The following is a 16,691-nucleotide window of genomic DNA, read 5'->3' on the forward strand; positions in this document are numbered from 1 at the left end:
AAGGAAAAGATTGCTAAGGAAAACACCTATATGTGCAGATGGATATTCATTCCACAAATACTAAGTGATCACCATGTGCCTGGCACTGGACTGTGACTCATAGCTGACAGCCAGAAGAACCTAGTTGGAGATGAAAAAAAGAGGACCGAAAATGTGGACTAACAAACACCAGAGATCGAGAAAGTCTCAAGACGGAAGGGTGGCCAAGGTTTGGTTCCCGAGGAGGACAGAGATACAGTGAAGGCTGAAAAGACAACTTTGGACTAGTGGGGTAGTCTCCACCCTAGGTGGCACACATTACAAAGCCGGGCTAGGAACCAGACAGAGAGGGAGTGCACACAAGGGACCTTGACAAAATCCTCCTCCCAGTTAGAACTTTAAATCATAGGAAGATAAGACTCCATATATAAAATTTCACTTTGTATCTCACTTCCTTGAAACACAACTATTCTATCTATGGAAAGAGAGCTGTGCTTCCCCTGTCCTGGCATGGCTGTTAGCCAAAAGCAGAGATGTTGTAATTTGAGGTTGACAGCAAGATGACCCTTACAGGGTCACTACAGCTTCTGTCTTGTGGCAGATCCTCCTGCTGAAATATGGAGGTGCCGTGATGTTAAATCAATAGCCGTGAGTGATGTGGAGATTTGAGATGAAGCTAAACATAGCTTCCTTTGATCCTACCTTTTCATTTTTCCTGCTGGGCACCACATTCTTAGAAGAAGAATGATTTCCCTCTGGGTAAATCATCTGCTCAGGTTTGCTATTCTAACCAAATGTCATTATCCTAAGAGGACCGGAAGGGTCTGAATGTTAATTGTGTTCCTTTAGGGTTCCATGTTAAGTTTTTGTGACCAAAAAAAAAAAAAAAAAAAAAAGATTCCCCATGAAATGTATAAAGTAGTGGAAACAAACACTCCTGTTAGAAATCTTCAGGAAATTCTTATTGCCAATTACAGATGTTTGACACCAAGTATCTCAGTCAAGGAAGTCACAGTTATAAAAGAATGACCTGTATTTGGGCTGAATAATATCCAAAATTATATTTCCAATAATTTAAGAAGATGATGTATCTGTTAATCCATTGCTATATAACAAATGAGCCTGCAATTTATTGGCCGAAAATGAGAATCATGGATTCATAACATGATTCTAGGAGTGGGCAGTTTCGGCTGGGCTCAGCTGGACAGTTCTTCTAGCCTAGGCCAGAACGTCACACGCATCTGCTGCCTGTTGGCGAGTTAGCCCAGAAGGGGCTTGGCAAGGGAGCCATATGTTTCTTATCAACCAGAAGGCTAGCTTTGGCTTGTCCACATGGCAATTAGGATGGGTTCCTAATGAGAGACTCCTAACTCTGGGAGGCGAACTAGGGGTGGTGGAAGGGGAGGAGGGCAGGGGGTGGTGGTGACTGGGTGGCGGGCACTTAGGGGGGCACTTGATGGGATGTGCACTGGGTGTTATTCTGTATGTTGGCAAATTGAACACCAATAAAAAATAAATTTATTATTAAAAAAAAAAAGGATGGGTTCCTAGCTAGAGTGAAAGATTGAATGCCTCCCCCCATGCGTGGCTAAAATCGGCACCATGTTGTTCTGCTGCATTGGGCTAGCCAGACAAAGTCACAAGGTCCCCTCAGGTCCAAGACATAGAAAACTCCATCTATTGATGGGAGCGATGAACTACAAAGTTATAACCGGGGTAGGAATATTGGCCAATTTGCTGCCTACCACAGATGATGCATCTTTTTTTTTTTTTAAATGCATCATTTTTATCCTACTTGTTTTACATACAGGTAGATAAAATGCATAATATTTAAACAATACCTTTGGGAGGAGAAGTATTTTCACTTTTTGCTTTGCTGGCACTATCAAAGTAGAACCTCTCTCAAAGCAACCAATTAGGATGCGATTGTGTTAACCGAGTATCTGTGGTATCGCACTCTCATTTACCTGAAAGGAAAAGCCTCGTGGTTTCAGTCTAGGCTGTTAGTCTGGGTCTGTTTGACACCACCCATCACAGACAAAGCAGACCTTCTTAATGGAAAGGAACAGGATGTAGCTGTTGGCCTAGTAATCTTTTACAAAGATTTCACAGTCGCCATTGGGAAAAGGGCATTTACCTGACAAATGGTGCTATTTCTGTTTTTGTCTGCCCGGTTTTAAATTTCTTCTTATTAAAATGGCAAATTCGGATCCCAGAATAAACCGAACAGATGAAATACATAAATGGAAGATACACACTTCGCCACTTCACTTTGTAATACGTAGACATCTTATGGAGGCAAGGACATTTCATGGAAAGAGAGTTTTAAAATTACTTTGTATGCGTATAGAGAAAATAAAACTTTTTGATGTCTTGGCTCAAACTGAATAGGATCTCACTTAATAGCCCATGTAGTACTTTAAGATGATTTATTATTATGCTAATATTGTAATGTAATATTTATTAAGCATTGGAAGTGTGCAGAATACTAGATAGTCCACATAAAAGATCCTGGTGGATTTCAAGAAAAAGGGCTAAGCAATGCACTCTCCTAATCCACAGGAAAAGAGAGCGATTGAGAATCTAGCCGAATGAATAAATCCTATTTAATTTAGTACACAGCATATGTCAAAAAAAAAAAAAAAAAAAAAAAGGGCAGGCTAATAGAAATGGAGGGTGAGCATCTCTGATTAGAAAACTGTCATCTTAAGAGCACACTTCCTTCCCCCGACCTGAGTTTCAAAAGAGTTAATTCAATAAAATAGTTCTCATTTAAAAGAAGTTTTGGCCAATAATCCTCTGCATTATCATCTGATGTTCTTTGATCACAAGTTACAGTGGTTTCTATAGAGACCAGCTTTGTAACTATTATCCCAAACTACAAGATGAAATGCTTTTAAAAAATTATACCTTAACTGTAACTTTATAGCATCACAATATAATTTACAATGTTGGCATAAGGTATGTGAAAGTCTCAGAACAGAGTTATAAATTTCCTCTAAGAGGACAATTTCCTCCCCCTGCCCCAGATTAATAGCATATTTTAAAAAATCTTCTCCACTGTGGCCAGGAGCAATGGGAAAAAAAATCAAAACAATGATTTAGGGGACTACAAAGAAAAATTCACATTCCCAAATACTAGGACCCAAATCCCACTTTTATCTGAAAAAATGCACGTGAGGAAAGAGTTTCTTAGTTTGCCATAATTCTACACTTTGCTTTGCTTAGCCAGTTTAGGTCTGGGGTGGGGGGGGGAAAGTAAGGCCAAAGCAAAAAAAGGGGCTTAGAAACAGCATTTCCTATTTCATGAAATCATGCCAACTAAGGATTATATCTTTTACTTGTCATTGAATAGAATTCTCCCAGAAGGTCATGAAAGTCTTGGGTGAAAATTGATTGAAAATTAAGTTCTCTCTCTTTATCTATCACTGTATATGCTCATATATATGCTATACAGGTAAATATGTGTGTGTATATATGTGTATATATATTAAATATATAATATGTATAATTTTTATATATATAAAGGCCTCAGTGAAATAAAAAATAGATATTCCAACTTCTTTTGAGCATCCAAGCAGGTAGAGGAAATAGAGATGCATACTTACATATTTTTTGGATGATGGTAGATGGAGCTAATGGGATAAATGTATCCTAATTATCAGTTTGAATACAGAAAAAACTACAAATTAACTTTATTTCTGAAAGGTTACTTATATTCTTTATATTTAAATGAAGTTATGCTATAGATGTCTATGATTGCCATCGTAATAAAACCTAGGTACAAACTTTTTTTGGTAATATGCATTCATCGCCATGTATATTCTTTGTTTTAAAGATTTATTTATTTTAGAGAGAGTGTGAGCACAGGAGCAGAGGGAGCTGGGGAGCAGGGGAGGGGAGCGGGGGGGAGAGAGAGAGACAGAGCGAGAGAGAGAGAATCCTCAAGCAGACTCCCCACTGAGTGCAGGGTTGGACCCTGAGATCACAAGCTGAGCTGAAATCCAGGGTCGGAAGCTCAACCAACTGAGCCACCCAGGTGCCCCTGCCATGTAGATTCTTTTGAACAAAGAATGTAGTGTTATTTAATAATTGTACAAAGAACATTGTAGGACAGTATACTTTATGCAAGTTGATGGATTAGATTTGTAAAATGCAGATACATTTTACTCGGTAATTTTTATTTAAAAATTTGAAGAGGGAAAATGTAGAGCACTGAAAAGTACATATAGTTCACGTGGTAAAAACAACATGAAAATTCCCATAGGAATGGGAATAAAATCACCTCCCAATTTCAGCTTTATAGTTGAAGACTCATCACGTAACTCTGGTGTATAGAATGAAGCTTAGATAATGAAGAGTGATGTGGAAATTGGTTGAATCAACTAGTTCTTGTTTGCTTTTTAAATTACACGTAAGCACATAGTCATTTGTAATACACAGGACCAGAACACATATTTTCACATATGTCTAATTACATGGTTTGGTTGTTTACCGAAATGACCGTCCAAGCTCCTGTATGTTTAAAAAGTTTGCTCTGCAGATCTTATGTAAACTATGTTTTCAAACAGGCAAAACAACAGCAGACAGTTCATAAATAAAAAATTTGGAAAATGTCTTTTTCAGAATATTATAGCAACTTGTGAAACTCCTTCTACTTAAGCACAGACTTTCTGAGAAGGGATGCTGTGAAACAACCCCCAGGAAGCACCCGGGAAGGAAAGAAAGAATGAGCAAAAGTAGAAGATTCATGATAGAAGTTGAAGGTCACACGACAGAAGGTAGAGACGCGACACTCTATTTAGTAGACAGTTTTTTTGTTTTGTTTTTTCACTTTTAGGTTGTACACAGAAGCGACAGCAAGATCAGAAATAGAAAAGGAGCATTTCCTTAGGTAATCCAAGGAGAGAAAAACTAGCAAATAGTTATTTCTAAAGATTCTGAGAAACCTGTTTAAAAAGGGGTGAGGAGGAGCGAAGGCTTCATTAGTTTGGCAACAGAACCTGGGTTTCTTGGGGCTTTGGAATGAATCCTGTGTTCTAGGAAGAGAAATTGCAGGGTTAGATTAAATACCATTCTGTTAGTCGTCTGTTAGAAAGTTTTGTGTCTGTTATATCCTTTCATCTTTGTTCTTGAGTTTGTTTCCTTTATTATTTCTTCTGGGTATCAGTTCTAATTTAACTGCGGATATTAGAATTTGCTTAGTCCATGGACTGTAATGCTTGACTCACCGGCTTGCTTCATTTCTTCGGACACTTGACCCCACAGAATTCTGCTTCCACCTGGAGACAGCTAGTGCAAACACGAAGTCTAAACTAGCCCCCCAAAAATTAACCCAAATTTGAAAGCAAGCTTTGCCCACCCAGCCCCATCTGGGAGATGGCATTCTCTTTCTTGCCACGTGGAAACGACTTTTAAAGGATCATTTCATTTTAATAGGGAGGACCACAAAGTTCAGTTCTCAAAGGTATCAACATTCCTGCCCTGATGGTTAGTTGGAGCATTTCAGACAAATAAGTACAGAATTTCCTTTTTTTTTTTTTTTTTTTTGCCTAAAATGTTGGAGTAGTTAAGGTGAAAATAAATTCCCTAGATCAGTGATTCTCAGTTTTCTCTGCTCCTCAGAAACCCCTGGGGCTGGAGGATGGGGAGCTTCTAAAAGTTACAGCTCCCAGGTCCTGGCCCCTAACTAACTAAAACAGGAAGTGGGGTCCTGGCATTACTCTTTTTAAAATAGCTCCCTAGGTGGGGGCGCCTGGGGCGCTCTGCCTTTGGCTCTGGGTCAAGATGCGATGTCCGATGATGCCTGGGGTCCTGTTGGGAATTTGCTTCTCCCTGTATCCCTCCCCCTACTCCTGTTTTCTCTTTCTCTCAAATAAATAAATAAAATCCTAAAAATAAATACATACATACATACGAAAGCTCCCAGGTAACTCTAATTTGTGGCCAACGTTAGAACACCAGTCTGGATAGTTCAAGGCCAAACAGTAACGAACAAATTAATAAAGAACAAACCAACCAGTAAACCCATCCCTACGTGTGTGTTGCAATGATCACTGCTTGTCACTTGGGTTAAAACCACCAGTGCATTTGGTCGCCTGTAGCTTTAAATTCAAACATTTGTAGGTTGCAGTTACGCTCTTCTGGAATCTTCTTAACAGACTTCAGGTCTCAGCTCCCTACATACAACCCTGTTCAAGTCTTGTCAACTCAGAGCCTTCGAACGCTTCCTACACTTTTATTCCTCTGCGTTTTTAGCTTGCTGCTTTCTTCCTCATACGTCAACCACTTGGCAGAGGGCTATTTACCCGTCAGAGGCCAGCTTAAGAGTCACTGCCTCTGTGACACTGGAGTAATCATAATACAGTTCTTTTATATAATGCTGATTTGTATAAATTCAAATTGCTTAAATGTTTTCCCAAAGAGACAAAGTTACTTCGTCTGGTGACAAGTACACGGTTGATAACACCTCCTCAAAGTCCAGTCCCTGCGTATCTATCATGTTGCTGCTTAGCTACTCCAGTACCAACAATTGCTTAGGTCTATCATCCCAGAAGGAGGCATTTGGCTTAGGTTTATGAATTATTTCCTAACACAGACATTTGAGTCCTGTCCTGTAACAGTTGCAAATTCCAATGTCTTATTCCGATTCCTTGGATCATTTTAGGGAGGACCATCATGTGTGATTATTTTTTTCTGTTTAAAATTGGACCATCCAGCCTCTAAGCAAATTAGATATTGAAAATACTAGGACCTCTATATTCTTTTGATCTGTTGAATTTTCACATTTGGAGTATGAGTTTCATATAGGAAGTAAGTGGGTATAATTTCTTTTTCTTTACTCCTTCAGCTTTGACGCCACAGGAAGCCAGCTTGCTAAGTCCCTGATACCTGATATTTCCCTGACTGCAAAGACTTTCTGATGAGGATCAGCATTTTCCCCAAGACAGGGCTGTGAGTTTTCTTCTTCCTAAAGATACCCATGTCCCTTAAAAGAGTCCAGAATATTTCGTCCACAACTGCCTCAGTCATCTGAGCACTTATTAGAGCCACTATCAGAAAGGCTGGGGGGGGGGGGGGGGAAGAAATGTGCCATTCCTGCAAAGCAAAAAACAAATGCATCCTCAAATGGGCCATGAACTTGAACATCAGCAAGATTACAGACTGGGGGTGGGGTGGGGGCGCAAAGTAAATAAAGTTTTATTTTTTTTAAATAAAGTTTTAAAGAAAAATTTGGTCTCAAAAATAATTGCTTATCGTTTAGTTCCCTGGCTTCAGTTTCCCAACTTTCTCAACTGCTGGAATTTTGTGGTAGACAAGTAGTTGTGTTAATACATTCTGAATTTGTTTTTTTTTTTTTTTAATTAGCAGGGCTGTTGGTCTGTCGGGGTGGTCTGTCACCGAGTCTGTCTTCACGCAGGTTGCAGCTTACACCTGGTTGCAAATAGAGGAGTTCCTTTCCCAGCACAGGTAGGAAAATTTTCTGGAAGCGAGGAATGGGACCCAGCTTTTAGGCAAGAGCTCATTGCCTCCAGGTAATTCCAGGCCCAGGTGCGCGTTCCTTTTCCCTGCAGTCTTTATGCATCTTGACCCCAGGGTCTCCATCCCACTCCATCCCGGGCCGAGCTGCCGGCGGTACCCCCGCTGCGTGCGGACTTCAGGCCCACCACTGGAGGGCGTCTGGACGCTTCTAAACCATTCCGAAGCGCCTGGAAAGTCTGCGCTGGAAAAACCGTAAAGCACAGGAGGGAGAACGTGATATTGGATTTTATTGGGCTAATGAGTAAAAGGGGGAAAACAGGAAGGTTTGGGAGGCAAACTAAACCGCCTGCCTCCTTGGGATCAGCCCTGCCCAGCGAGGCCGGCGGGAAGCATCCCTCGGGGGCTCAGGTCTCCAAGGCCTCGGTGCCCCCCCAGCGCCCCAGGGCACCGCAGGGCGGGGGGGGGGGTCGCTGCCCGGAGGCCGTGCTTCGCGGCCCGAGCTCTGGAGGCCTGTCCTGATGCTAAAGGGACTCGTGCTGCAGGGACCCCACTTCTCCGCGCACCCGGTTCTTGCAAGCATTCATCCTGGAGGAGGAGGGGGGGGGACGGCAAACCAGCCTGGGGGGGGGGTGACCTGTCAAAGGTGTACGGTGTTCACCTGGGGCTGCCAGCTGCATTCATTTCCTTCCCGCTCGAGGAGCTCACCGATTTGTGATCACTTTACACTGTGCTTTCCTCAATTGTACACACACACACACACACACACTGTGTGTTTTACAGCATCATTTTAAAGGAAGTCAGCAGCCTTGAGGTCCCTGGTGGGGAGAGACGCAGGAGGGCCGCCCAGGTCTCCAGGATGACCCAGCGCCCCGCACTGCGCGCGCTTTGCAGGAACGCGGCCACCGAGGCTCCCCGCCAGCCTGTCTCTGGGGGGTGGGTGGGTGGGGACAGGTGAGGGGGGGGCTTGGAGACACCTGCGGGGCCCGGCCTGCCGCTTCCACGATGGGAACAGGCTGCTGTGTCACCCAAAGCCCCGACTGGCGCGTCCACGGGCGTCCAACCCGGCCCGGGCCCAGCGCCCAGCCGAGGCTCAGCATCCAAAGGGTTACGCGCGGCCGCCCGGGCACTCCCAGTAATTCAATTAGTCAGGTTTCTGGAAGGTGGGGCCGGGCAGGGGGGCGGGAGGCGTGGGGAAGGGAGGAGATTAAGAAAACGCCTCTCTCTCGTGGAACAAGCCAATCCCGTTGGAGTGAAGAGCGAGAGAGGAAAAAAAAACCCGACCTGTAAGCAAACAGCAGGCCGCTCGCGCACCCCACCCCCCCTCCCCGAGCAAACTGCACGGGGAGGGAAGGGGCGGGAGGAGCGAGAAAGAAAAAAAAAAAAAGCAGCCACATGACCCGGGCCGCGGCGGCCGCAGCGCGGGCTGGGCGCCTCCCCCCGCGGGGTCCCGCGCTCCCCCCGCGCCCCCCGGCCGCGCCGCCCACGTCCACGGTCACGCGCGCGGCCCTGCGCTCCGGGGCGGCGGCGGCGGCGGCTGGGTCCCCGCTGCTGTCGGCGTTCCACGCAGGTCATTAACGAGGGGGCGTGCCCGCGGAGGATTTTTTTTTTTCCCATAAAGCATTTTTTCTCTCTCTCCCCCCCCCTTTTTTTTTTGCCTCCCTCTTTTGCAAAACTGACTTTTACCTCTTTGCACTTCTCGCCAGTCATTTCCATCCTCCCCGGGCTGCTCGTGCTGCTGCTGCCGCCGCCGCCGCCGCCGCTGCTGCTGCTCAAGTTTATTTTCCCGCCCGGTAGAGGTTTGAGGATTCGGTTGGTGCTTTTCACCTCTTGTTGCTGCTGCGCCCGAGGAGGGAAAAGAGGAGCAGCTGCTGCAGGAGGATCGAGAAGGTTTTCTGATGTAGTCATCGGGGAGGTGCCACTCGCTCCTGCGCTCTCGCTCTTTTTTTAAATTTTATTATTATTATTATTATTTTTTCCTCTTTCCCGTTTCAAACTGATTGATGCATCTCTACAAGTTGCCAGGCTTGCGTCCGGACCCGTCGGAGTCGCAGGGACACTTGTGAGCGCTCGCCCCAGGCCCTTGGCACCGCGTCTGGGGGGCTCGGTCTTGCTCCACGGGGGAGGCGACCGGAGACTGACCTCAATCAGCCCGTCCCGGAGTTGGAGGCGTTCGTCTAAAAGTGGTTGCTTTTCCCCTTCCCGCTCTGCAGCCCTAACAGTCGGGTCGGCGGCGTCCTGCAGGGCTGGGCGCCCCAGCTCCGCCTCGCCGGCGGGCTCGTAACCTCCGCTCCTCGTGCGCCCCGCCGCACCCGCACCCGCACCCGCACCCGGCCCGGGAGGGCGCGCGCCAGGAGTCCCCGAGGCCCCCCGCCAGCGCCCGGGGACCCGCCGGAAGACGCGGACAGCCAAACTTTTCTTTGAGGTTTGCAAAGGCAGGACCGCTCCTCGCCGGCCGCGCGCGCAGCTCCGGGACGCCGGCGGGGCCGGGCTTGTGGCTGCGGATCCCCGGCCTCCGCGGCGCGCCCGCGGCACCGACGAGCCCTCCGGGGCTTGCAGCCGGGCCTCCCGGCGAAGGCTCGGACCAGGCGGGGGGGCACGGGGGTGCCCGCACGCCGCCCCCCGCCCCCGCTCCGGCCCCACCCCCACCCCCACCCCGCGGGGCCGCCGTCCGCATCCACGCGGAGCCCGCCCCCTGCAGTTTCGCTCCGGCCGCCAAAGTAACTTGCGGCGAAGCGGGGCGCGCGGCGAGGGCCCCGGGCGGCGGCGGAGGCGGCGGCGGCGGCGGCGGCGGAGGCGGCGGAGGAGGAGCCGAGCGCATCCCGCGGCGCCGCCGCTGAGCCGGGCCCGGCGGGCCGGTGCATGTCTCCCCGCGGCCGCGGCGCGCAACTCCCGGTGCCCGTGCAGCGCGCGCCGCCGCCCGCCCCAACCCGCCGGCCCGGCGCGCGCCCCCTCCTCCCGGGGTGACCGGCCTGCCGCCGCCGCGCGAGCCCCGGCTCGGCACCCCTTCCCCGCCCTCGCCCTCGCCCTCGCCCCCGCACACACGCATGCTTCTCTCCATCTTGTGATCCCTTTTTTTTTTAATTTAAAAAAATTTTTTTTAAATTTTCCTCCGGAACCCTCCAGTGGGGGAGCGAGTTAGTCTTCGCGCCCCCCCTCCCCGCGCGCCACCGTCTCCCCAGCTCGGCGTGCGCCTCTTTTCTCTTGTCGCCACTCTTCATTCTTATTTATTCGTATTTATTGGGCTCCTGCCCTCCTCCTCCTCCTCCTCCTCCTCCTGCCGCCGCGGCTCCCCCGCCCTCCCCCTCCTCCCGCCCTCCGGATCCCTGCGCTCTCTCCCCGGAGCGGCCGGTCCGGGGGCTCCGCCGCTGGCCGGGCGTGATGTTGCACGTGGAGATGTTGACGCTGGTGTTCCTGGTGCTCTGGATGTGCGCGTTGAGCCAGGACCCGGGCTCCAAGGCCGTCGCCGACCGCTACGCCGTCTACTGGAACAGCAGCAACCCCAGGTAAGGCGGCTGGCGGCGCGCAGGGCCGGGCTCCTCGGGCCGCCTGGGGACCCGCGCGCGCCCTGCGAGCTGCGGCGCCGGGACGCGGGGGGCCCCCGGGGCGCCCGCGGGAAGCTCTCGGGTCGCGCCTCTCTTTCTTTGTTCAGCCGCGTCCGAGGGGCCGGGGCTCCCCGGGAGCGCCCCCGGGGCGCCGGGGACTCGAGGCTCCTGCGCCGCCTCGCCCTGGGCGAGCCGGCCCGCATCCCGCGTCCCGCTCCCGGCTCCCCGCTCCCGGCTCCCGGCGTGGCGCCTCCGAGCGTTCCCGCCTGCAGCCTGGGGGGCGCGGCGGCTGCGGGGAGCACCCGCCAAACATGCCCAAAGTTCCTCCCCCCCCCTTATTATTTTTTTTTAAATTTTCTTTCCCGTTGGATTTTTCTTCCCCCTTTGGGCGCGCTCCGAGAGCGCACGGGCTGGGGCAGCGGAAGCTTTCGGCTTTTGCAAGCAGCCGAGCTCCGGGGGCTCCGGGCGCCTGGCGGCGGAGGGGGTCCTCGCGCCCCCCCGTGACCCGCCACCTCTCCACCCCGCGGGCTCGGGGTGCAACAAAGTTTGTTCCAGTGCCGGTTGCGTCCTGTGTGCAGAGCGAGCTGCCGGAGTTGGCGGCGGAGGGAGCCCGAGGTGGGCGGCGGCGGGCGGCCGCGGGAAGGCGCGCGGTCACCCCGGCCCCGCGGGGAGGGAGGGGGCGCGGGAGGCCGGAGCTGGGGCGCCCCCGGGTCGGGGCTGCTGGAAGGGCAGCGCGCCGGCGAGCCCCCCGCGGGTGCACAGCAGCTCCGAGCGCCCTCCGCGCCCCGCCCGAGGGCAGCCCCGGCCTCCCCGGGCCCGCGGCCAGCTGCCAGGTGCGCGCTGCGTCCGGCGCCTGCCCCGGGGCGCGGGGGGTGGGGGGGCACCTGGCCTCGGGGCGCCCTCCGCTGCAGGGAAGTGGGGAGCCGGGGGCCTGGGGCAGGCCGTGCCCTCCCGCCTCCCTCCTGGCCCCCGAGATCCGGGCTTGGGAGGCATCCCCCGCTTGGAGGAGGGAGGCCCTGCAGCCCCCACCCCGCCCTGCTGCTCCGGGAGAGGTGGGCCGCCCGGGCAGCCCAAGCCCGAAACTGCACCGCCTGCCAGAAGGACAGACAGCCCTGAAAGTTTGGATCTTTAAAAAAAAAAAAAAGTCTCCGGGAGGTGGGTGGTGGGATGATGGGAAGCTATTTCTCCTTTGACATGCCACTTACCACTCTTAGGCAAAGAAAGAGAAGCCATCCTGCCAGAGGAGATGCCTTTTATTAAAGCTGACAAGACAAATAGAGCAAGCTTTCCAGTTGTGATGGTGTTAAAAGCAAGTCTCATTATGTTGGTTGGTTTTATTCCCCCCTGGGCTTTATTAAACAGCATCTACGAAATAGAGGAATTTCTATTTCTGAACTTTAGCGCCCTATTAAATAAAACAGCGGCGAAAACCGGTTAGGGGAATGTGGGGCATTTTGTGCTCGGTTTGTCTTCTCTTTCCCACTCCAAACTTCCCAGGGTGATCTTTTTGCTCATGGTTTTCATGTATCTGGATACTTGGGTGTTCCAGTCGTCCTGGGTTAAAACAGAAAGAATCCGCGACACCCCCACGTCCCCCTCCTTCCTAACCTGTCAAGCTAGTCTGAGTTAGTCTGAGGACATTTTATCTTAGGTTATCTCTGTTTTATGCTTTTGATACTGTTGTTTGGCTTGAGATTAGCACATTGATTTTTGTCACAGGTCATGTTTTTTAATAGATCTGCCCTGCCTGTAGAAAACTCTGCTCAGGATGCCATGGTGGCTTTGAACCTGCCCAGACAAAGTTAATCTGTAGAATTTCAAAATACCAAAGGGTATTTTCGAGTCCATCCTCCAATTCCAGGCTTGTGGAAATACCTTTTTATTTGATCATTATCATTTTGATAACGTTCAAAAGAAAGGACGATGTCCCCCTCTCCCAAGAGACCCAGCTCTAACTTTAGTATTCTTAGGGGTTTGTGGGCAGGTTTATCATCATACGTTGTCTTGGTAAAACTTACTTTAAAAGATAACGTAATTGAAAAGGTAGGGACCGGTTGACGGATTTATCTCTGAACTGGTGAATAAGATGTGTTTTTTTTTTTTTTTTTTCTTTTTTTAATGTGTTAAGAAAATTCAGCTTGGATGTAATTTAAAAAGAGGCAATGCAAAATAACTAATTTACAAATAAACACAGTTTATCTCAAAAGATGGTGAAGAAACATTTTAGAGAATTTTCAAGGGTTTACTAATTTTGTAAATTCAATGTTTTACATTTTGTTTTCAATGTAATCATTTTGTACAGTAATCTAAGCATGCCTTCTGATTTTATAGAAGTCCTGTTTTTTTTTTTTTTTAGGACTTGCTAAACTAATAAGATCAGAAGACTTAGTCTTTTGGAAGAAAGTTGAAAACTTTTGTTGCAACTTAAACAGATTAAAATTTTTTTTTTCTTAGAAAAGTTCAGTAGACAAGCTGCTAATAAGGGATTCTGTTGCAAAATGAAGTAAATATATTTTAGCTTATACCAAGGGAGTTGAAATTGAAATCGTGTTTAAATACAATTAGAATTAAGTATTACAACTTGATCACAGGGTTTAAGTATGTTATATTGTAACTTGTGTAGTCCTAGGAGTTTATGTTTTCATTGCTGACTCTCCATTATGCCATTTAGCATCCATAGATCTAGATGAATTTTATTTTATTTATTAGAAGAAGAAAATATTAAATTTATATGCTACCAGATAGAATCTATCGTCCTGGGTATTCGTTTCTGAAAAGTGGATGTTCAATTTTCAAATGCTGGTAACTTTTTAGCTGCTAGTATTTACTGGGTGGTGGGCCCCAAACCAACTTTTAGGTTTTGAATTGGCACAAATCTCTGAAATAGCAACTGAGAACTATTGATCTGAATAGAAGTATGTGATAAAATTTGCCAAAATGCATCTTCCATATTTAAGGATTTGGGAAGTTGTCTGGATTTCACCTGAGTAACAGAGTGATCCTTTCATGTTCTGAAGGCTGATTCTGAACCAGCATGTTACTAAATAACTTTGAGTAATGAATATCTAAATCAAGGAGAATATAGCTATTTGTCTTTAATTTCTTTTAAGAATGTAAAAAAGCTTTTAAGTAACTTTTAAAGAGACTTTCAGTAATAAAACTTTACATTCTCCCATAGCAGCTATGCTTATAAAGATAGAGATGACTCAGTATAAGAACATGCCTCTCTCCATCTGAAGCCTCCTATAAACCGTTTGGTGCCTCCACTGAGAATACTCTTTTAGATATTGTGTGTATATTGAAGAATTTCTTGGTTTCTTTTGACCAGTTGCCAAAATGATGCTGGGATAATTAAACGTGTCTCCTACTAGTTGGCATTAATGGGTGGAACAGTAAGATAATACAGTGGCAAATATTATCAGCGTACTTTAAGAATACTGATTCTCCTCACTTAACGCTTTGCTTCTGTTAGGTTCTGAGTATCACCAATTTAAAGTGTTATGCTCTGATGGGGGAAAAAAAAATCTCTATAATTCACCTGGGGTATACTAAATTTTAACCTAATCATGTTTTCTTTGGACTTTGAAAATTCTTGTAAGGACTTGTAAATTAAACATTTCATCTTCCAGTAGCACGTAATTGACATCATTTAGTTTTGTTAACATGTAATCTTGGAGTTGTGAAAGTGATACGAATTCTAGGTCAGTACTCCTAACCCTTTCTGGCTTACAGATCATATATATGTGCCTTAGTAGAGAGAAGTAGTAACTTTTTTTTTTTCTCTTGGTCATAATCCCTTTGGTGTTTATTTTTTTCCTTTCAAAGTAAATTTGTTTGATTTTTAAAAATCTGAGTCATCAGAGTTTTATTGTATGCATACTAGTATTCCAGCCCTGTGCCTTTTCCACTGACAAATAAATGAAATTGGTTTGATTTAAATCTAAGAATATGTTCTGAGGAAAGATGGAAAATTGATCCTGGGTTTGAATGCATTTTATCACTGGACTTATACAGGATTAACTTTATTTTTGAAATTTTAAATGTTTCGAATACTGTTTGTTTATAACAAAGTCCTTCAAGTAGAAAGCATTATCTAGAATTTTTTAACTTTATTAACTCTGAGCCTCCATGTAATGTATTAGATGTAATTAGGTGATTTTGTCATTTTGATCTTTATATCAGAATTTATGTAGACATCCGGATAAAAATAAAGCAGTAGGACAGGGATTTTTATCTCCTCTCTTTTCCCGTGATCTATCTGTGGGAGACCTGAAGTGAATCCTTACCCTTCCTTTTTTTTTTCTTTTTTTTTTTTTTTGGTGTGTGTGTGTGTGTGTGTGTGTGTGTGTTTGTGTGTTTTCTTTTACGTTACAGGTCCGGATAAGAAAAATATGCTTCTTGTTTTTGGCCACTTTTCCGTAAAAGTTTGAAAAGAAGAGTTAGCTACCGAGGTGTGTGTTCCATCCATTTTATGCGTCATATATTCATAATAAGCTTTCAGAAATAGTCAACTGTCTTTTTTTTTTTTTTTTTTTAGATGACTGGGACATCAGTGCTATTTGAGGCACACTTGGCTGTACAGTCTAATTTGGCATTTCCAGCATGAGACCAAGGTCAATAAACTCCCTGTGATTAAAAGAATCAGAGGGCGCCTTCAGTTGTTCATTACTGCCTGTTAGTTGATTTTAGTGGTGTTAACTAAGCCATTGGCTCACTGAAGGAATATCTTGTTGCCATGTGTGTTGTGGCTGATAATCAATAGCTGTAGAGGCTTCCACCTTTGAAGGCTGAGGATCAGGTTTGGAAGGAGCACTTACTTATTTGGGGGCAAATTAACCTTGTGAATTTTTTGCCATTTAATCTTGCAAGATGCCTCCTGAGCAGGCCTTGCATTGCATTCTGTCCACTGGCCTGATTTCCTGTTGGATAGGGACAGATAAAGATGAGCTCCTTCTCTCCTCCCCTGTTGCTATGAACCAAGCAAGCTACCAGCTTCATGCTGGGCCCAGAAAATGAATGAATACAATTAGTCCTTCAGGAGTCCTGGCCTTCGCAGGCTTGGGAGAAGAATATGTTAAAAGAATGTACCTTTGAGAAAGAGAAAGCATTAAAATACAAAGTGGAACAAAACTGAGAAAATGCCAAGAACAGAATTTTACATTTGGGTGGAATTGATCTATTGTTTAGTGTTTTTTTTTTCCCCCAATATAAATAAATCATTTGCTTGGTAGTTTTTTTTTTTTTTTTTTTTTAAAGATGCCACTCAATCAACCCTTTTCATTTTTGTATTTGTTTTGCGTCCCTTCCAGTAGCAGTGAGGATTTTAAAACCTGTGTTTTATTTTTAGTAATGAACCAGTCTGTCGACTGATTCTACTTTTTAGAAACAGTACACAAACTGTTAAAAAAAAAAAAAAAAAAGCAGCTCTGGTCCGAATGCTCATGTTGGAAAGGAAGCCCGTGTGTCCCTAAGTACAGTGAGCAGGGCCCTGGCCACTAACCCAGGATATTGAGACAGGATCAGTCTTCCGAACTGAGAAAAAAAATTGCCTTTTGATCATTTGTGACGGATCACACCTTCATATTCAGGTGTAAAAACCTCAACGAGGAGTATAAGAAATGAGGTATTAATATTCACTTTTGGTAATTTGTCTTAGGATGGTGGCCTTAGACAGCTAAACAGCAGTAA

The 16,691-nt window shown here is 46.7% G+C and overlaps 1 protein-coding gene across 5 annotated transcripts in view; it reads left to right on the plus strand.

Moving 5' to 3' along the window:
- Positions 1-4,612: 4,612 nt before the first annotated feature.
- Positions 4,613-16,691, plus strand: part of EFNA5 (ephrin A5) — a 280,637-nt gene continuing 268,558 nt past the window's right edge. The window contains exons 1-3 of one of the 5 annotated variants that reach the window (XM_049107964.1): positions 4,613-4,760; positions 6,830-6,933; positions 7,348-7,449. In XM_049107964.1, the coding sequence (XP_048963921.1) occupies positions 6,902-6,933; positions 7,348-7,449 (134 nt within the window). In that variant the 5' untranslated portion in view covers positions 4,613-4,760; positions 6,830-6,901. Of the gene's footprint in view, positions 4,761-6,821; positions 6,934-7,347; positions 7,450-10,320; positions 10,965-16,691 lie in introns of those variants that run through there. The other 4 variants (XM_035714737.2, XM_049107958.1, XM_025438646.3 and 1 more) reach the window with 4 other exon arrangements.

This window comes from Canis lupus, chromosome 3 (assembly GCF_003254725.2).
Source record: "Canis lupus dingo isolate Sandy chromosome 3, ASM325472v2, whole genome shotgun sequence".
Classification (NCBI taxonomy): Eukaryota; Metazoa; Chordata; class Mammalia; order Carnivora; family Canidae; genus Canis; species Canis lupus.